The sequence below is a fragment of the Neolamprologus multifasciatus genome, chromosome 8 (assembly GCF_963576455.1).
Source record: "Neolamprologus multifasciatus chromosome 8, fNeoMul1.2, whole genome shotgun sequence".
Classification (NCBI taxonomy): Eukaryota; Metazoa; Chordata; class Actinopteri; order Cichliformes; family Cichlidae; genus Neolamprologus; species Neolamprologus multifasciatus.
The window spans coordinates 27,278,356-27,299,552 of NC_140446.1; the positions used below are offsets into that span (position 1 = coordinate 27,278,356).

General features: G+C 42.6%; 2 protein-coding genes and 1 long non-coding RNA gene across 3 annotated transcripts in view; 2 read left to right on the top strand and 1 right to left on the bottom strand.

The window, feature by feature from the left end:
- The window catches only part of LOC146513251 (uncharacterized), a 234,897-nt gene that overhangs the window by 24,130 nt on the left and 189,570 nt on the right, over positions 1-21,197 (top strand). The window lies entirely within an intron of this gene.
- On the bottom strand, positions 6,070-7,306 carry LOC146513254 (uncharacterized). Its single transcript, XR_014875696.1, has 2 exons — positions 7,050-7,306; positions 6,070-6,923 (listed from the first exon to the last, which is right to left on the bottom strand). It is a non-coding gene; the product is annotated as an uncharacterized LOC146513254 (long non-coding RNA).
- LOC146513255 (ileal sodium/bile acid cotransporter-like) lies at positions 14,786-20,211 on the top strand. Its single transcript, XM_085169529.1, is given in 6 exon segments — positions 14,786-15,593; positions 16,040-16,158; positions 16,303-16,391; positions 16,597-16,772; positions 16,861-17,018; positions 19,032-20,211. Coding segments are annotated over 6 exon segments (1,131 nt in total). The 5' UTR covers positions 14,786-15,195; the 3' UTR covers positions 19,223-20,211.

Consider the following 21,197-nt stretch of genomic DNA (forward strand, 5'->3'; position numbering starts at 1 on the left):
TCACCCTCCAGCAAGACGGGTGAGGGGAGAGACGGCGATCTGAGACCTGCCCCTCCTCCTGTGGATCTACAACAGCCAGGGCCCAATCAAGCGGCACCGAGAGACCAGAGGGCGAGGAGAATCCCTACAGCGTTCCATGGGATTTCTGCTGAGGGGAAATCATCTCCCGCCATTCAGCTACCACAGAACATGGTGGCGATGGACCTCATACAGGGGGAATCCACCCCCAAGAAGACCAACATAGCTTCAGCTGGACAACGACTATGCACCCCGACGAGACATCCAAGCACAAAGAAAAAGCTCAGAGAGTGGAGACTTCACACAAAGGAAGCATCGGTCATCATCGGAGACTCCAATGTGGGCATGATTCCTCCTTATGTAGCAGAGGGAGTCCAAATTGACAGCTTCCCAGGGGCCAAATGGGCCCATGCAGAGACCCTTCTGGATAAAGCAGATATTGACACGTCGGTGGAGAAGCTGGTTCTATCCTTGGGCCTGAATAACAGGCGTCAGAGGGATAAAAATGCACCAATAACGGAGCTGAGAAGATCGCTGAGGACGGCACAAGAAAAATTCCCTCAAGCTGACATTTATATCCCAGTGATTAACTTCTCTTCTGCTCTTCCCAAAACAGAACAAGACACATTATTGCACATAAACAATTTTATTACAGGTTTAAAGGAGCACATTCCTGCTCTACCTGCTGATAAGTTCAGCACGGAATCAGACGATCTTCGCTGGACTGACAAGACTGCAGAGCACATGTTGGATCATTGGAATGATCGTGTTAATGGGGCATCTCCATGAAACCAATTTGAGTGTCTGATTTCATGTTTATTATGTATTTCTGTGCTTGAGGGAGACTTCAGGAGCCATTATGTGAGAGTATAATCCCAATACAACCCACTAGAGGGTGCTATAACTCCAATTAGGGGAATTTTCCCCTTCTCTTTACTCCTTTCCTTTTCTCCACAATTTTTACTGGTATAGGCCTTTTCATGGCCATCCCATTATAAACTCCTGGCCCTGAGGCCTTCCCTAACCCTAACCTCTCTTAACCCCATGCAGGGACTTTATTCCGGCCCAAAAACCTAACCGCCTGGAGCCCCAATTGGACATTGGGCCCTAATTTCAACCCCCATCTTCTTCCAGCCCTAAACCTAACCTTTGGGTTCCCTAAGCCCAGCCTCAAACCCCTTTATTCGGGACAAGACAGGACATTTCCCTCCTGGAGAGCAACCTGTGAGTGACGCGGGGGCCCGGGATGGGAACAGGTGTGGTCTGTGCATGGAGGCTGGCCACCAACTTGAGCTCCCCCTAACCCGCCCGTGCCGCCTGGCCCCCCACTCGGGTCACCCTGTGTCCTCACATTGCAACAACTGAGAGGAAAAGGAGTCCCCAGTAAGGGGCATCTGTTGAAATGGACAATAAAAACATGTGCCTTTTGTGTATTTTGATTATGTACATGTTTTGGAGGATCATTATAAACTGTATACAGTCCTTATTGTTTACAACCCGAAGCCCAATCCTGATTTTACGTTTTTTAACCCAATTAGTGGGACAACTTATGTTATTATGAAGACTCTTTATGGACTAATAAGATGGGCTCAACCTAAAAGAAACTATTTTGAACAAGCCCATGTCATGGCAAACTGTTTTATATGTTACACTCATGATAATTGTGTTTATATACATTTTACAGACTTTGTATGGCTATTTTGCCCCGCTACTAGGGTTGCAAAGGGGTGGAAAATTTCCGGTAAATTTCCAAAAAGTTTCCGGTAAATTTCCATGGTAAGTTAAGCTTGGGAATTTTGGAAATATTCCTTATTGGAAACTTTCCATGGAAATAATGGGAATGATGGGAATTAATGGGAATTTAGGAGAACTAACTGGGAATATATTATTTCCAAGCATAAATATAAACAGAAATCATAAGAAAACCTCCATGCAAAATGTTTTCAACAGATATTTCAACAGATTTATTTGTAAGTACAGTAGAAAGAACACTTTTCAATAACTTGTTTCATGGATGAATAAAAACAGAAATGTTGAGTTCAATATTACCATCCCCTAACCCCGCTCATTCAAAAATGCCCCCTGTCCAAAAATCTCCACAAAGTCCCATTCAAAAGGTTAAATGAAAAATGCCACTTATCCTCCAAAACGTCCCATTAAACATGCAAATCTTCCTTCAAGCAATCCTCTTTTCTCATTTTTGCTCAGTCAATAGACTCTTCCTGGACCTCATCATCACCCAACAACATGTCCACTTCCTCAGCATCCAACTCTGAGTCTTCCTCTTCAGTGTCACTTTCCAGCCTTGTTGAGGATGGCTCTGTGTCAGGCTCAAAGAGCCGTAGGTTTGCCCGAATGCCGACCAGCTTTTCCACTCTCACATTTGTGAGCCTGTTGCGAACCTTTGTGTGGGTGTTCCCAAACAGTGACCAGTTGCGCTCGGAGGCGGCTGATGATGGTGGGATTTGGAGGAGGATGGAGGCTACAGGTGCAAGGGCCTCAGATTCACATAGTCCCTTCCACCAGGTGGCTGCAGATATGTGCTGGCATGACTGCCATATTCCATCCCCTTTCCAAAGGCCTTGCTTTGTTCGATACTTTGCCAAACTGCCTAGAACTTTGCCTTTATCGAGACCCAGGTGGTCCGACATGGCTGTAATGACCGCATAGGCACCGTTGATCTCTTCCCCAGAAAGTATGCCCTTGTCATATTTGGGGTCCAGCATGTATGCTGCTGCATGCACTGGCTTCATGCAGAACTCCCTCCGCTGTTCCAATGACTTGACCACAGCCGTTTCCTCTGCTTTCAGTAGTAGGGAAGTGGGCAGAATTGTCTGGATTTCTTCTTTGAGTTCTGCAAAAAGGCACTGGACATCTGACAAGATGGCACCATCCCCCTCTATCTTCGCTATTGCTGCTGCAAAAGGTTTGAGGATTTTCTGACTGCTAGATACTCTTTCCCAGAACACATCATCCAAGATGACCTTCTTGATGTCACTGCCTACAGACTGGGATATGGCCATCTCTTGCAGAGACTCCTTTCCCTCCAGAAGGCTGTCAAACATGATAACAACACCACCCCATCGCGTTATGCTGGGAAGCTTCAGTGTAGTACTCTTGTTCTTTTCCTTTTGCTTTGACAGAAATGTAGCGGAAGTTACTTGTTTGCCTTTAACATATTTCAGAACTTGCTTCGCTCTCTTATTCCATTGAGTGCCCATTGTTTTTAGTGCCATTATGTCTTTTAGGAGAAGATTTAGTGTATGGGCAGCACAGCCAGTAGTAGTTATATGAGGGTAGGTCTCCTCCACATGTGCCCAGGCAACCTTCATGTTGGCTGCGTTGTCAGTGACCAGTGCAAGAACCTTATCTGGTCAAAGGTCATTGATCACGTTTAGCTCATCTGCAATGTATTGGCCTGTGTGTCTGTTTTCCTTTGTGTCTACACACTTGTAGAACACAGGCTGAGGAGTGGTGATTATGTAGCTAATAATTCCTTGTCCCCTGATATTGGACCATCCATCAGAGATGACTGAAATACAGTCAGCTTGGTCAATGGTCTGTTTCACCTTTGCTTGAACTCGACTGAACTCTTCATCCAGTAGATGAGTAGACAATGCATGTCTGGTTGGGGGAATATATGCTGGTCGGAGAACATTCAAAAATCTCTTCCAGTACACATTGGATGTCAGCATCAGGGGTGAGCCAGTTGCATAGATTGCACGAGCGAAACACTCATCTGCGCTTTTCTGGCTAGTGTCATCCATAAAATCAAAGAATCCTCTGATGCCAGAGGGACCAGGAGCTGATGAGTGGGTATCTGACTCTGATACAGCTGAAACAGATTCATTTTCCCCTTGAGTGGAACTCCTGGCTGCTGCATGTGTTGGGCCTTGAGGAATTGTTTTGCACTTTGCAATGTGCTGCTGCATTTTTGTGGCATTCTTCACATACGTCTTATCACAATACTTACACATATATACAGATTTCCCTTGTATATTAGCTGGTGTAAAATGTCTCCACACATCAGATAGCGCACGTGGCATTTTTCTGTAAAATAAAACAAGAGCTTGTAAAAATGCTAATGCAATGCAAGAGATCGTAATAATACAATTGCAATATGATAATAAACAGATATAAATAGTAAGGCTAGCTAAACAACTGGAATGATCTTCAAAACAAAACAGCCAAATGAGGAAGCTAGCATCTTCTTTGTGTTATACTAGCTATGGCTTATTTAGCATCTAACAGATGCTAGCATTTTATTTAGCATCTTATCAGATTGCTATCTACCAGATTAATACATTTTATGTGATATTCACAATTTAAACATTTAATGAATATAATTTCCCATAATATCATCAAACCTTACCTCACTTCTTAAGTCCACAGGCTCAAATATGTGCCTTCAATACTCTTTGTCCTTCAGGCTCAAAAGTGTGGTCCATGTGTACATATGATGGAGGCATGCACAGTGCCAGTAGGTGGTCTCAATAGCCATGCAGCAAGCATGTGCTTTGTACATGTGATTAAGGAATGGCATGGATATTCAAGTGTATTTGAATTGCATTTGTTTGTTTTTGTCAATATTATGCTAAAATATACTTTGCTCAACTATATTTAAGTTCCCTAAGAAGAGCCAACCTTCAATTTTGAAAATTTCCAGTTTATTCCCATAAATTCCCGTTAATTCCCATTTATTCCCATGGAAAGTTTCCATCTTTGAAAATTCCGGGAATTTTGCAACCCTACCCGCTACTGTTTAATGGTACGGTTTCGTAATATGCGGATCGATGTTTTGTTTTCCAACGGTTCCTGAAAGCAGCATATATGTGTGCGACCAATCAGAACGGTGTCTTATAAGGACCTTTGACCCTAAGCATGAGCGAATCCACAGTTATCCATAGTGCAAGTCCCTTCAGTGCTCCTCTCCCCGTCTCTCCTCATGTGTCTTTGTTTAGAAATATTATGAGGAACGTCGACAGAGAGCTACAAAAACTTTGTCTCAGACGTCTCCAGGCTCCGTTTCTGACTGATGGACCTGATCTACTGTATTTTTAACACATAACTGTGGAGAGTGTATATATATGTGTATGTGTGTGTATGTGTGTCCTGGATGACTGTGTATATGTTTGCGGTTTTGTGATTTGTTTCTTATTTCCTGTTTTACTTTGAAAGTTCATGTCTTATGTCAGTGTGTTCAGTTTTACCTCTCCCCTGTCTCGTTAGCCTAATTTCTCCCAGCTGTGTCTCCCTCCTGTTGCCCATTCCCTAATTACTCCCCTGTGTATTTAAGCCCTGTGTTTTCCTGTGCTCCCTGTCGTGTCGTACCCTCAACCTGCTGTGTGTTTGTAATGTCCAGTCCTCCAGCACCTCGGTTTAGTCTTGTTTTCCTTTTGTAAGTTTTATTTTTCAATCATTCTTCCAGCAATAAAGCTGCGTTTTCAGCTTATTCCCGTCTCCAAGAGTCCTGCATTTTTGGGTCCACCGCTTCTGCTTGCCTGCCACACAGCCAACCATGACAATAGCAGAATCTAGTATAACACGGAAACACCTACCTGAAACACAGACTTTATGTATTTTAAGTACTTGAGTAAATGTTCCCACTACTATCTGCACTCACGTCTGAAGATATTTAGATTAGTGAGAGAACTCTGAGCTCCTCCGCTTCATGTGAGATTCACTTTCCACTCTTTCTTTCCTTTCTTTCGAGTTCATCCTCACCTCCTCCATCACCGTGTGGTACGCTGGAGCCACTATCAGGGACAGTGACGGTCCTAGCCTGTTTGGCGCCACGGGCGAACACTCTCTCTGCCCAATGGTGTGCTTGGTTATCCTTTCATGAGTTATTTACAAGTTTCTCTTTGTTCACAGCCATTGATATGTCGAAGAGGTTAACATGTTAGGAGCGGATCGAAATTGTGTTGATATCTGGTGAACGCAGTAACCGGGTCATTGCAGCAGATTTCAATGCAAGACCCTACGAGACCACCCATCTTCCATGCTACAGTCAGCAAACTGCTTGCTAAGTTTTGTGAAACTGTTTCAGTGTTTATTTTGCGAGTTGGTTATTAGATGCTGCTCCCCGCCGCCCCGCCCTCTCCTCCCTGTGCCGCAAGCAGCAGGCGCACCTCGCAAACGGAGGGCGCCCTTACTCCCAGCAAATGGGCGATAGAAAACCGATCGGTGCCTGTACCATTCCCAATATGCGCCAGCTGATGTTGGGGCAGCATGAGTACGAGCAGTTTTTTTTTTTTTTTGCCGATGCCCGTGATGCCGCCCCCCACCACGATGCCACCCCGGGCAACCGCCCGTGTCGCCCGTATCAAAAACCGCTACTGATCAGGGACAAACAGAGACCGCAGCGCGTTGTGCGCTCTGCTGAGAAGGTGATTGGCTGTAAACTCCCATCTCTGCAGGACCTGTACACCTTCAGGACACTGGGGCGTGCAGCTCAGATCACAGCTGACCCTTCTCACCTAGCTAGCTAGTTAGTGTTAGCCTAGCGTTGCTGCTGCCGCTGGGCTCATTTTACCTAAAAATTAACACCACAGCCTTAAAAACCTTACATAAAACTATGTCTGTGAAATTTTCTGTTGATTGTTTGAAATAAAAAAGTGAGATAAGAGCCCAGACAAAATTCTTCGGGAGGTGTAGCCATTAGGGGTAGGGTGGGGTGTGGGGGGTATTTTCAATCCATAGCCATAACTAACTAACTAATTATATATATCATGTTTAACCTGAGTAGCAAAAGAGTGCAGGAGGGTTGAATACAATAAGCCAGGAGTTAGCTGTGCTCCTGGACTCTATCAAGCCTTGACCTCCCGGTGTTCCAGATCTACTGGCGTTTAGATCTACTGCCGTTGGTCGAACAGATGTGTGGCAGTCTTGCGTTTCAGGAGCTGCTACCGTCAAACCAGCATAAAAACGCCAAATGTGTCATCTGTGACACTTGTGAGGTTATCTCAAACACACTCCGTCAGTCTTGATGTTGTTGAACAACAAAATGTTTAAAAATGTGGCGAGTTTACCTGTGATATCCTCACGCGCAACGCGATCGCGAAAACAGCAAACAATTAACACCACGCCGATGTTGTTCACAGGACAGCAAGAGTAAACGATCGGGAGACTCTTGTCGTCGTTATCGTTCCCCTCGCACGTTTTATTTCTCCGGTTTCAGCGTTTTTGCTTCACAACTACAGCGAGCAGTTTACTTTGTGCACTAACATGGAGTCGAGTCAACCAGCGCCACCTCTGGCCAAGTGCCACAGCCCACAGCCAGATCAACTTGTGATTAGATTAGATTAACCACACTTATACAGACTGTATATAACTACCAACTCTCCAGCCATGTTGATGGATTGCCTATATTGGCTGGAAATATTAATTTCCAGAGAAAAGACACAGGCAGACTCTGCTTACAGGATGTGATGTGACAACACTAATGAAATATTGATGTGTCATATTTGCCTGGTAGTGAACTAATCATTTGAATCAGATGTGTAGACCCAGGGTGATATCTTAAACCTGCAGGACACCGGCCCTCTAGGCCTGGAGTTTGACACCCCTGCTCTACAGTTTATTGAATATGATTCTACAGGTTTAATGTTTTCACTTATAACATCTTGTGCCTGTGTGACATGTTTCTTTTTAGAAATAGCATTTCCATCATACATACTGGGGGGATGTGATATTTCCATTCTATAGTGCCGAACCAGTTGAATCACCTGGACTGGGTTTTAATGGAGTGTTTATGTTGTGAACAGGTGGGATCCATTGCTGGCTTGGTTCTCATTATTATTATAGCTGTGGTTGGAGGAGTCCTCTACCAGTCATCCTGGACCATTTCTCCCTCCCTGTGGATAATTGGCACCATCTACCCCTTTATTGGATGCAGCCTTGGGTTCTTCCTGGCTCGCTTTGTGGGTCAACCGTGGTACAGGTGAGGTGACACCAAAATGTTTCTGACACCGCTACATTTAAAATTTGACTTATTGATGAGGTTCGTCATCGTTCCTTTATTTGTTCAGATGTCGAACCATTGCACTGGAGACAGGTTTCCAGAATTGCCAGTTGTGCAGCACTATCGTCCAGCTGTCCTTCAGCCCAGAGGAGCTGGAAAAGATGTTTGCCTTCCCCTCATCTACAGCATCTTCCAGCTCGTGTCAGCACTCGTCTTTGTGGGATGTAAGACCTTAAAACAAACAACACATACATTGGCCATTTTCTCCTGCATCGCTTGACTTTTTTAAAGTTCTTGGTCAGTGAATGCAGCTTCCTTATTTTCCTCCATTGTGATGTTTTTTTTTTTTTTGCTGTGTCGAGTCAACAGTTTGAGCCAGGTGTGTGCCATATAAGGATTAAATGTTTAACCCAAGTTTAACCAGTAATAGAGTTGGAGCATGCTTCATGCTTCTCTGGTGGTTTATCTGTGTCAGAGATCAAGTATCATAACACCTATGACAGCAGCAGTGATGCCCAACTAGCTGCCACACAAATATCAGCTACAGGTACCCCTTTAAAAAGGGCCAAAGGGGCCGCCATTCCCTGATGGAATGAGCTCTCACTCCCTGGGGCAAAGCAAGACCTTTGGTGCTGTACATCAGAGAGCTTGCTTCTATAATCCAGTGGGACAGCCTCTGTCTGCTTCACCAATCCAGCCAGAGGTAGAGCTCTGTGTAAACAAACAGCTGTAACATAAACACACATTCTGAGTGCTCTCAATGTGGGTACGTAGCACACACACTGGACAAAGAGAATGCATCCTCCTCTGCTCCTCAGATGCAAAAGGAGGGAAGTAAAAGCTCAGCAACTCAAACTCCATTCAGTTATAAGATGCAGGCTTGACCTTGGGAAAATAGGCAGCATTCGGACGCAATACGACCTTATGGCCATCAGGAGAGAACACTGTGCAGGAGGGATGCACTGCAACGCATGTAGGTCACCCACTTACTTTGCTGAAGCCAAAGTGAGAACTGATGCAGTCTTATATGAGAGAAATTTCATATCCACGGACTCAATGGGTTCAAAAGGGGGGTTACATATGCCTCCAGCACTAAAGAAAAGTCCCAAGCAGGGACACTGGACTTAAGCACAGGTCTCAGCCAACAAACCCCTTTCAGAAAAGGTATGGTGAGGGGATATGCACCTGGTGTCACCCCGTCAAAGACAAAATGACAAGCAGATATAGCTGCTTAATAAACCTTAATCGTTGAAAATGAAAGGACCTTATCCAGCAGCTCCTGCAGGAATTTCAAAACATTCACAAAAGAGCACTGGAATGGGACAATGTGGCGGTCCTGGCATCATTGCTCGAAGGCTCGCCATTTCACAGTACAAGCCTCTAGTGGATGAGGCCGTAGTGTTCTCAATTGTCGCTATCACACTAGGTAGCAGACCCTTAGCAATCAAGTTTGACCTCTCAGCAGGTAAGCATGCAGACGCCACAGATCCGGGCGCGAATGAATTATTTCTCCTCCCACCTGAGAGAAGAGGTCCCTGCGGAGACTAAGTTGCCAAGGACTCACTGCTAGCAGGCTGATTATCTCTGAATACCAAGACCTTGTGGGCCACCAGGGGTCCACTACAATCAGTCAGAGAGACTGCTGACAGCACTCTCTCTAAAATTTGAGATATCATTTCCACTGGGGGAAATGCATACAGGAGCATGACTGGCCATTGGTGCGCTAGCGCATCCATGCCCAAGGTTGCATTGTGAATGATTATTGAGAAGAACAGGGGGCAGTGAATATTTACCCTGGAGGCAAAAAAAGATCTACCTCTGCATTGCCAAACAGATCCCAAATCTGAGCCACTATCTAAGGGTGCAACCTCCATTCCTTCACCAGAGTACCCCCCTTGGGGGAAATGAACACTGCACCATAACAGCAGAGAGCGAGACAGCTTTAATAGGGGAAGGGAGGGTGTCCCTCCCTGACTGTTTATGTAAGAGACTATTGTTGAATTGTCCTTCCTGTATAAGACATGCTGGCCCTCCAGGACTGGACGGAAATGTTTGAGAGCTAAGAACACTGCTAACAGCTCTAAGTGGTTGATGTGAAGCTCACACAGGGCTGCGGACCAGATCCCTCTCACTGATGCACCCTCGCACAGCGCTCCCCACCCCCTTAGGGAAGCATCTGTGGACACCACCTTGCGAAACAACACCCTCCCATCTGAGAGCCCTGATGCAGTAGCCTGGGCTCCCTCCAGGGATAGAGAACTAGCATGCACGATGCAGTTACCATCAGCCTCCTCCAGAGGTGACACGATGCACACAGGTGGTGAGAGAGAGTCCAGCATTGAAACACTCTCATCTTTACCAGTCCAAGTGGCACTGCAGTGATCATAGATGCCATCGTGCTCAACAAATGTAATATTGTCTGGAAACGCAGTCTCTGTCTTAGATGAAACTGAGCGAAGCAGTGATGAAATGCAGCCATGCAGCTAGGTGCAAGCGTGTCACTGAGGCAACTGAGCAGCCAGCTGGCTGACCTGCAGCAATGGCGGGGCGTTTGTATCTGTGTCTTTAGCACTGATGCACTGATGCTCTAACATCTATGAACAATTTTAAGTGCAACATCTTCATGAGTTTTTATGTCACCCAGGAGTTTTTTTGTTTAGTGGGATGTTTTATTTGCTGTTATTTTTCATCCCTCACTTTTCCTTTCAATTCTACTCTCTTTAGTTTGCAAACCAAAAGGTTCTGTGTTGGGTTTAGGTAATTACAAGTACTTGAAGTAATTTAGAGAGAAAGGGTTAAAACAGGGGTTAAAACAAACCCCCTAAAAATAGTAATCCTGCACATTTACCAGTGATGAGATGGACCTAACACAATCTCACTAATGCCATAACCCGGTGCAAATCGGAACACATCCGAAGGAAAGACTTTGCTTAAATTAGCAATGCCTGTGTGTTTGAGAAGATGGTGCTACTTAATGTCACAGAGGTGAGAACAGCCTTGAATAAACATAGGTTTTAATGTGTGAAAATGTGCAGTGAGGGGATGGATGGAAATTAGAGTTCACATTGTTGAAAATGATATGGAGGCCATCTTCTGCAGAATACCTTGAAATTTTCATCACTTTTCTTTCAGTCCTGGGCACCAAACATTTGAGAACAGTGGTTTACAGATTATCATAGATGCTCACTAATTTTGAAACTGAACAGAAAAGAGGACTTCAAATTTTCTTGTTATGGCATCTTGCATAGATGCTTTGTCACTGAAGTCCTGTTTATTCCACTTTCAAAGGTTTTGTCCAAAGGTGTTTGCTCACTGGTTCTGAATCTATGGTTTGTTTCCTGTCCAGGCTTCCAGCTTTACAAAAGGTATTGTGGTGGCGGTTCGTCTGCAAACAGTGACGCTCCGCACTTGGAAGGTCACAATCCTGATCTAGAAGAACAAAAGTACTGCCCACAGGAAAATGGTGGCTTTGAGGGCGATGAGAGCAACAACAGGGATGTGAAGGATAAAAGCACTGCGCTGTGATATTGCAGCCCTGAAAACCAGAGACTTTGGACTGTTGGTATGAGCAATAACAACTGCATCAGTGATCACAGCATTCGGACTCTACTGTGAAGACACACTGCACTCTGCAGGCTGTATGTGCACCACACTAAACCATTTGGAAAGTTTTAGCTGAACAGGGTTGCACAAATTTCTTCCCCGGGACAGTCAGTATCTAACTTCAAGTGGGAACGTGGTGGGGACCAACTGCTGAATTATGTGTTATTTACTTTTATTCATATCTAAATATTTAGAACCTCTTTGCCTGTACATTATTAGTGTCTCTTAATCAGTGCTTCAGTGATTGTAAACAGGGTGGTTTTTTGTTGTTGTTGTTCTTTTTTGTAATGTGACAGTCATAATTTATTTAATATTACTGTTATTTCAAAAGCAACAAGAACATAGTGATGACAATAAAGAACAAAATGCAATATACTGATGTAGTTACAGCGTAAGAGAAATCTATGTGAGATCCAGTCATGTAAAAAGTGCTGTGGAGTTGTTTTTTTTTTTTTTCAAAGTGTGTGGTTGAAACGACCCTGCCTGATGAAGTGGCACTGAGGTACAGTTACCGCAGAAGGATAACTCAGATGTAGGTGGTGGTACATACACATAATCTGAAGAAACACCAATTTAAAAAACTGAGTGCAACTGTACTTGCTTTGGCAGAGGGGTTGGCAGTTAAATAAATGCAATGGACAAGAAGTAGAAATCAAGTAGGATGAAGAAAACCCAAAAGTATACAGATCAGTTTAAGTTACACAAATACAAGAAAAAATGTAAATAGATTGCTATAACATTAAAGAAAAATGTGACATTTCTTATATAAAAAATATGGTTACCAATAAAGCTGTTAGCATGAATTAACTGTGTAACAGCTCCATAAAAGTAGATAAAGATAAACAGATTTTTATTATTGTTGTTATCTAAACAAGCATATTTGTTGGATGTTATTTATGCCCTGCCGGGCACACATGGGGCGGCGTAACCCAATGTGCAGCTTAGTATACAGGAACATCTGTGCCAAATATGGCCTAGAAGTCCCGTGGTCAAAATAGGACATACCCCGTAGGGTGGTCGAGAATAACCAAGCCAAGATCCTGTTGGACTTCCAGATACAAACAGACAAACTGATTACGGCTAATCAACTGGACACAGAAGTGGTGGATAAGCAGATTAAGATGGCTGTAGTGATAGATGTAGCTATCCTAAATGACAGCAACATTAGAAAGAAGGAACACAAGAAGCTGGAGAAATACCAAGAGCTGAGAAAAGAACTCAAGGAGATGTGGAGGGTGAAGGCAACATTAATCAGATTTGTAAATCCACCATATAGATCATAACCTGTAGAGGCCTAAAATGTACCTGTGTGCCAAGTTTGGTTGCTCAACTCTTGATTGTGCAGAGGGAGTTGGTGGATAAAGCAGCAAACACACAGACAGACATTTCATGTGTTAAAATGAGATGCACCAGATTTAGCATGGAAATGTTTACTTCCTCGAGAATCTGTATTATGTTTATACGTAAAACATTTAATTTAGTTCACAAATGAAAGTTAAATATTGGCATCACCATTATGGACTGATATGGGCATCCAGAGAGGATAGAAAAAGGTATCGCGTTGATGTGTTTTAGGTTTCTAAGCTCATGATGACTCATGTACAGTACACTACATAGCAAGTGCTTAAAATGAAAACTTTAATAAAATGAAACAACACGTGATCTGATTAATTTGAAGGAAACCCCTGTGAAGAAATCATGAATTACATAAACTAGTCTGAAAAATAAATGATAGATGATAATTGATAGGTAATGGCAAAGTTGCATAAAGTGAATTAGGAAGGAGGTAAAGACTTTAATAAACTAAAACAACACGGGTTGTACTCAGTGGTTAAGAGAAGCAGTAGAAGCACTTAACAGGACAGTCAGAAAAACTCACGACCACACTGGTACTGGGAATTCCACAGTGCTTGTCCTTTAGTGCACATTCTCTACACCTACCTTACAGGCCCGCTTATCATACATGAAGCACAACCTGTGTTCCTACAACATTGCAAGTAGTTAAAGAGGTGAAAGATTTAAGGTCTGTCCAGTCCATACGCTCACGTGCAAGCACGTTGCTCTCATACTGCAAAGGGAGGGCATTGGTGCATACTTATGAAGTTACTAACCCTTACCTTACATTTTGATAAAGAGAAACCACACCATTGTGACTGTTACAACATGTTCTCATTAATTTGAACGAAACCCCTGTGAACGAATCATAAATTACATAAACCAGGAAAAAGATAAAATATATGGAAAATAAAGCCACTAATCAGGGAACAGCCCTGGGATCTCCTGCTGGGTTTAAACACACTCACGTGGTGGATTTGTTTTTGTTTTTTTAAATTAGGGAGGCTGTTTTTATATTAACAGCATTTCAGATTAAAAATTAACTCATGTTCAAAATGGTTGATCATGCAGACTTTGGGGTGTTAATTAAAGATTATGTCACCATGAAATGACGAGCTTTCTCCTCCGTGCCTAGTCTCCTGTACAGAACAGAATGCATTCGGCTTGTCAAATTCACATACATTTTCGATCGCTACAGTGTGACTCTGCAGTGCTGTGCTGTATGTTTGTAAGTTTTCTCCCCAACAAACACAACAATGGCTACGAAACATTTTGAACCGTCAAAGGCAACTGCGGTACCACCCAAAAGGCAGAGGAAGACGCTAAGCATCGCACAAAAAGTTGGACTTCCGGACATGCTAAAGGAAGATAGAAGTTACCGTATTTTACGGATTATAAGGCACACCGGATTATAAGGCGCGTTAAGCGAAACAAAACAGATAAGTCAAACTTAACTCATTCTTCTTGCTTCCTCTACTTGATTCATTGATGTTGAATTCTCTGGCAGCTGCTCTATTCACGTTCTGCACCTGAAAGAGGGTTTGATCTTTGGTTTCATTCTATAATACTGGACTTATTGTTCTACAAAGGTTTGAACTTTGAGGGTGTTTAAACAAGAGAGAAAAGTGTGAAAATGTTCATGCCTGTCTGAGAAAAGTGTATGAAGTGTGTAGTGAGGGGTTTTACAGCTTAAAACATCTATAATACATTTTTTTTAAAAGCTGACTACTTTGCAGATTTTACCTATCTCAGGTTATTTTTTAGAAGTAACGAAGGACCACTGTACACCTTTATTTTGTTTTATGGGCTCTGGGTTACTCATGTTTAAAAGAATGATTAAGAGACCAAAGAGGGCCATATATAGTTGTGCAAAGGACATGTATTCTGTGGCTGCTGCCTCTTTGAAACTTTTCCTGCATGATGATGCTTGATGACATGAGAGTTCATTAAAACTTTAAAACCCACAAGGCTGTAAAAACTGGAGCCATGGTGTAATGGCATTTCATATTTCATTGTGATTTTCTTTTTTATATGCATGTGTTTTGAACGCTGACTGTATAAAACATAGACTATTGGTTAATTTTTTATCTTTCCGCCCAATTTCATTTGGCTTTGAAACCGTGGACATAAAGGGGAGTGTTCCAAGCTCACTCCTTCTCTTTGTCACATCCATCTTCCTGGACAGGGGGAGAAACTGGACTTGTCTCACCTCAAGGACTCTAAGAAGCCCCAAAGTGTGTGCAAGTTTTAGTATCTGCTGATATTCTTCTTCTGCGATGTCCACGCTGAAGCCAACCACCATGCTGCCAGCTATCTGTGACAATGCTGCCACAGCCTGCTCGGGCACAGACTGCCTTGTTCCTCCCAGTAACTTCAATGCCATCCTGGGAGTAGTGATGAGCACGGTGCTCACCATCTTGCTCGCCATGGTCATGTTCGCCATGGGCTGCACAGTGGGGGCTGTAAAGTTGTGGGGCCACATTAAGAAGCCATGGGGCATTATCATTGGCTTCCTCTGCCAGTTTGGTATTATGCCTTTCACAGCTTTTGCCTTGTCACTGGCTTTTAGGGTCCAGGCTGTGCAGGCAGTGGTCATCATCATCATGGGCTGCTGTCCAGGTGGCTCCAGCTCCAACATCATCTGCTACTGGTTGGATGGAGACATGGACCTCAGGTGAGACCTTGGGCAGGTTCATTGCTATTTTTTTTTTCTTTTTCCCTTTATGTTAAAGAGCAGACTTCACTGGGCCTGATTCAGCTGGAGGTTTCTTCCTGTTTAAAAGGGAACCTCTTTTTCCACACTATCACCAAGTGCTGCTCTTAGAGGAACTAAAGCTATTTTTTTCATCTGTGTATGTAAACTAAATGGAACATTTTCATGTTCTTTGGATCCCAGAACACTCTTAAGCTATTTTAAGGAAGAGTTTCTTGTTGTGTAGGTACCTGGCAAGAGAACACAATAGAATTAATGTGTCATAAGTTTTTATTGGTCTAGAGTTTTATTTACATTTATTCAATGTTAATGCACTATTTAAATAAAACAGATTGTGTTAGTGTGTATAAGCACAGCTAGGGACAAATGCAGGAAACTCATCGGTGTCCAAATCCGTCGCTCCTCAGTATCAGTATGACAACCTGCTCCTCTCTCCTGGCCTTGGGGATGATGCCTCTCTGTCTTTTAATCTACACCAGCGTATGGACATCCAGTGACACCATCAACATCCCGTATGACAGAATCGGTAAGGAAAGCTTTCAAAGAACTGAAACACCTGTAAGAATTTCAAACAAGTGCTCTCAATAATGTGCATTATCAGGATGTAACTGTGAAGGCTGTTCCTGTCTCTAAGGTAACCTTTTTATAATCTACTTTTTTGCATCCTCAGGTATCACACTGGTAGCCCTAATCATCCCGATCGGTGTGGGAATGTACGTAAAGCATAGGTGGCCTGAGATGGCAAAAAAGATCGTGAAGGTAGGAATACTCTACAGTTTATTGAATATAATTCTACAGGTTTAATGTTTTCACTTATTACATCTTGTGCCTGTGTGACATGTTTCTTTTTAGAAATAGCATTTCCATCATACATACTGGGGGGATGTGATATTTCCATTCTATAGTGCCCAACCAGTTGAATCACCTGGACTGGGTTTTAATGGAGTGTTTATGTTGTGAACAGGTGGGATCCATTGCTGGCTTGGTTCTCATTATTATTATAGCTGTGGTTGGAGGAGTCCTCTACCAGTCGTCCTGGACCATTTCTCCCTCCCTGTGGATAATTGGCACCATCTACCCCTTTATTGGATGCAGCCTTGGGTTCTTCCTGGCTCGCTTTGTGGGTCAACCGTGGTACAGGTGAGGTGACACCAAAATGTTTCTGACACCGCTACATTTAAAATTTGACTTATTGATGAGGTTCGTCATCGTTCCTTTATTTGTTCAGATGTCGAACCATTGCACTGGAGACAGGTTTCCAGAATTGCCAGTTGTGCAGCACTATCGTCCAGCTGTCCTTCAGCCCAGAGGAGCTGGAAATCATGTTTGCCTTCCCCCTCATCTACAGCATCTTCCAGCTCGTGTCAGCACTCGTCTTTGTGGGATGTAAGACCTTAAAACACATGAAATATACATTGGCCATTTTCTCCTGCATCACTGGACTTTTTTTCAATTCTTGGTCAGTGAATGCAGCTTCCTTATTTTCCTTCTTTTCCTCCATTGTGATGTTTTTTTTGCTGTGTCGAGTCAACAGTTTGAGCCAGGTGTTGTGCCATATAAGGATTAAATGTTTAACCCAAGTTTAACCAGTAACAGAATTGCAGCGTGCTTCATGTTGTTTCAGTGGTTTGCTTGTGTCAGCTATAAAGTATCGTAATATCCATGTCAGCACATAGTTTGAATATTTTTTCCACCAGTTTCTTTCGGGAAAATTGGGAAAATGGATGACTTTACCTCACAGTCTTATTACTATTTCTTTGACCATTAAATTATCTAACTGTGAAAGCAAATTACATAAAGGGGTATGCTGCTTAGAATTCAAGGGCACCATTCAAGGTTAATTAAGTGTTTCCCAAGAGGTGTCCAGGTGTGCCAGGGACTTTGTGTAAACCAAACATCATTTTGTAACAGAAATAAAAGTAATGTAAGAAATTGAATTTGACTATATTATTGACTGACACATTTAAAGCTGTGATTGAGGAGAGCATTGGAGAATGGCGGAGAAGATGAAGAAAAGCACCCCCAAAATCACCTACAAAAGCTACCTGTAGAAATTTCCTCGCATGAAGTAACTAGCAGCAGCTTTACAACCTGAGACTCCTGAATGGCAATGACTTTTCACAACTTCCTGCAACAGTGTGTAAAATAACAGCTCAAGTAGACGTTGAGAGGATTATAAGTGACATGAGAGGACAATATATATGTTATACCCATATGGAAAAGAAATAGTAAAAACTTATATGATTTACTCATGAAAGTGGCCACTTTCTCATTACTTTCATATATTGTTTTAGTAAGTATCCAAAACATACAAGTTTCAATATAGAATTTTTCAAGGGATCTTATATCTGTTTTCACTCTTGTATGCTTTTCATACAAGTTTCACACAAGACAGATACAAACTTCATAAGAGTTATATATATCTTTTCCATATGGGTAGGGTTGCCTAGGCAACTGATATCTGAAATATCCAGTAGCAACCAACTGTCAGGTACAAAACCTTATGGCTTTAGTTGGATCAGAGATGTCAATGGTCATTAGCCCAACTGTGGCGTTTATTGGCAGGAATTAACTAAACATTCTCCTGAGAGAAATACTGGCTTCTGTAAAACAGTGGTGGATTTGAACCAGTAGAAGCAGGAACAATGCACTCTCAATAAGAGGTATTGTACAACACCGCTTTCTCGGGTCTGCTTCCTGTGTTTCCCCATGCATGCAGACATCTTTAGCATTACTGCACTGATGCTCTAACAGCTATGAAAAACTTTGAGAAGTGCAACATCTTTATGAGTTTTTATGTCACCTAGGAGATCTTTTGTTTTGTGGTATTTTTTGCTTGCTGTTTTTTTTCCATCCCTTACTTATTCCTTTCACTTCAGGTTAAAACAAACCTCCTGCACATTTACCAGTGACAAAATGGACTTTCCACAATCCCACTAATGCTATACCCCAGTGCATGTTGGAACACATCCAAAGGACAGCATTTGCTTAAATGAGCAATTCCTGTGTGTTTGAGAAGATGGTGCTACTTAATGTCACAGACGTGAGAATAGGCTTGCATTAAAATAGGTTTTTGTGTGAAAATGTGCAGTGAGGGAATGAATGAAAGTTATAGTTCACATTGTCTAAAATGACATAGAGGGCATCTTCTGCAGAATACCTTGAAATTTTGAATTCTATCAGTCCTGGGCACCAAACATTTGAGAACCACTGGTTTACAGTGTATCGTAGATGCTCACTTATACTTGAAACTGAACAGAAAAGAAGACTTCAAATTTTCTTGTTATGGCATCTTGCATAGATGCTTTGTCACTGAAGTCCTGTTTATTCCACTTTCAAAGGTTTTGTCCAAAGGTGTTTGCTCACTGGTTCTGAATCTATGGTTTGTTTCCTGTCCAGGCTTCCAGCTTTACAAAAGGTATTGTGGTGGCGGTTCGTCTGCAAACAGTGACGCTCCGCACTTGGAAGGTCAGAACGCTGATGTAGAAGAGTAAAAGCACTGCCCACGGGAAAATGGCGGCTTTGAGGGTGATGAGAACGTCAACACGGATGTGAAGGATAAAAGCACTGACAAAAGCACTGCGCTGTGATATTCCAGCTCTGAAAACCAGAGACTTTGGACTGTTGGTATGAGCAATAACAACTGCATCAGTGATCACAGCATTCGGACTCTACTGTGAAGACACACTGCACTCTGCAGGCTGTATGTGCACCACACTAAACCATTTGGAAAAGTTTTAGCTGAACAGGGTTGCACAAATTTCTTCCCCGGGACAGTCAGTATCTAACTTCAAGTGGGAACGTGGTGGGGACCAACTGCTGAATTATGTGTTTTTACTTTTATTCATATCTAAATATTTAGAACCACGTTCCCTATACTTTGTTAGACATGTGTCTTAATCAGTGCTTCAGTGATTGTAAACAGGGTGTTTGGGGTTTTTTGTAAGGTGACAGCCATAATTTATTTCATATTAATGTTATTTCAATAGCAACAAGAACACAGTGATGACAATAAAGAACAAAATGTGATATACTGATGTAGTTACAGCGTAAGAGAAATCTATGTGAGATCCAGTCATGTAAATGTAAAGCTGTTAGCATGAATTAACTGTGTAACAGCTCCATAAAAGTAGTAGTAGTAGTTAAACAGATTTTTATTATTACTATTTCGGTTATTTATTATTAATTATTATTTTATTATTAAAATTGGTTAGTAAATCCTGTGGTTAGTTGTTGAGTGAGGAAGTAGCTAAAAACCGAGTGTGAATGATTGAAATAATAATTTAATAGTCATACATAAATGGTTAATAAGAATGTAATCAGTCTTTGAAAGTCTGGGGTTTCAGCGATCAGTTTTTCTGTCCATACTCAAGCATCAGACTTTGAAATCAACATATTCACACTTTAATGTATTAGTCTGCTGTACTGCAAAGGGACTTTGTTTAATGAAGCAATTACAGTTTAATTTAATTTACTTGGACATTTTTTTAAATGATGAACACAAACAGTTTTTATTGAATACATTTCTGTTCTCAGTTGTGTAGTTATAAATAAACATTATTTGCATGTTATTGTTTTTGTGCAGTTGTTCCAATGTCCTTTGTCTCATTAAAGACTAAAGCTTGTCTTTGACCGTAGTGTGGTAAAATGTGAACAGCTGCACGTACTCTTGGTGCAAGGTCACAATCATAATGTGACTCACAAGACTCACAAGAACTCACATAACTGGACATGAGTTCTTGATTCTATGGAGATTAACAGTAATCCAGAAATTTACAAATTTGTCCTGGGACATCGTGTAAATGTTGTTCCTGGGGCATCGTGTAAATGTTGTTCCTGGGACATCGCGTAAATGTTGTTCCTGGGACATCGCGTAAATGTTGTTCCTGGGACATCGCGTAAATGTTGTTCCTGGGACATCGCGTAGAAGTTGTTCCTGGGACATCGCGTAAATGTTGTTCCTGGGACATCGCGTAAATGTTTTCCCTGGACATCGCGTAAATGTTGTTCCTGGGACATCGCGTAAATGTTGTTCCTGGGACATCGCGTAAATGTTGTCCCTGGGACATCGCGTAAATGTTTCCTGGGACATCGCGTAAATGTTGTTCCTGGGACATCGCGTAAAGTTGTTCCTGGGACATCGCGTAAATGTTGTTCCTGGGACATCGCGTAAATGTTGTCCCTGGGACATCGCGTAAATGTTGTTCCTGGGACATCGCGTAAATGTTGTTCCTGGGACATCGCGTAAATGTTGTTCCTGGGACATCGCGTAAATGTTTTCCTGGGACATCGCGTAAATGTTGTCCTGGGACATCGCGTAAATGTTCCCTGGGACATCGCGTAAATGTTGTCCCTGGGACATCGCGTAAATGTTGTTCCTGGGACATCGCGTAAATGTTGTCCTGGGACATCGCGTAAATGTTGTTCCTGGGACATCGCGTAAATGTTTTCCTGGGACATCGCGTAAATGTTGTTCTGGGACATCGCGTAAAGTTGTCCCTGGGACATCGCGTAAATGTTTGTTCCTGGGACATCGCGTAAAGTTGTTCCTGGGACATCGCGTAA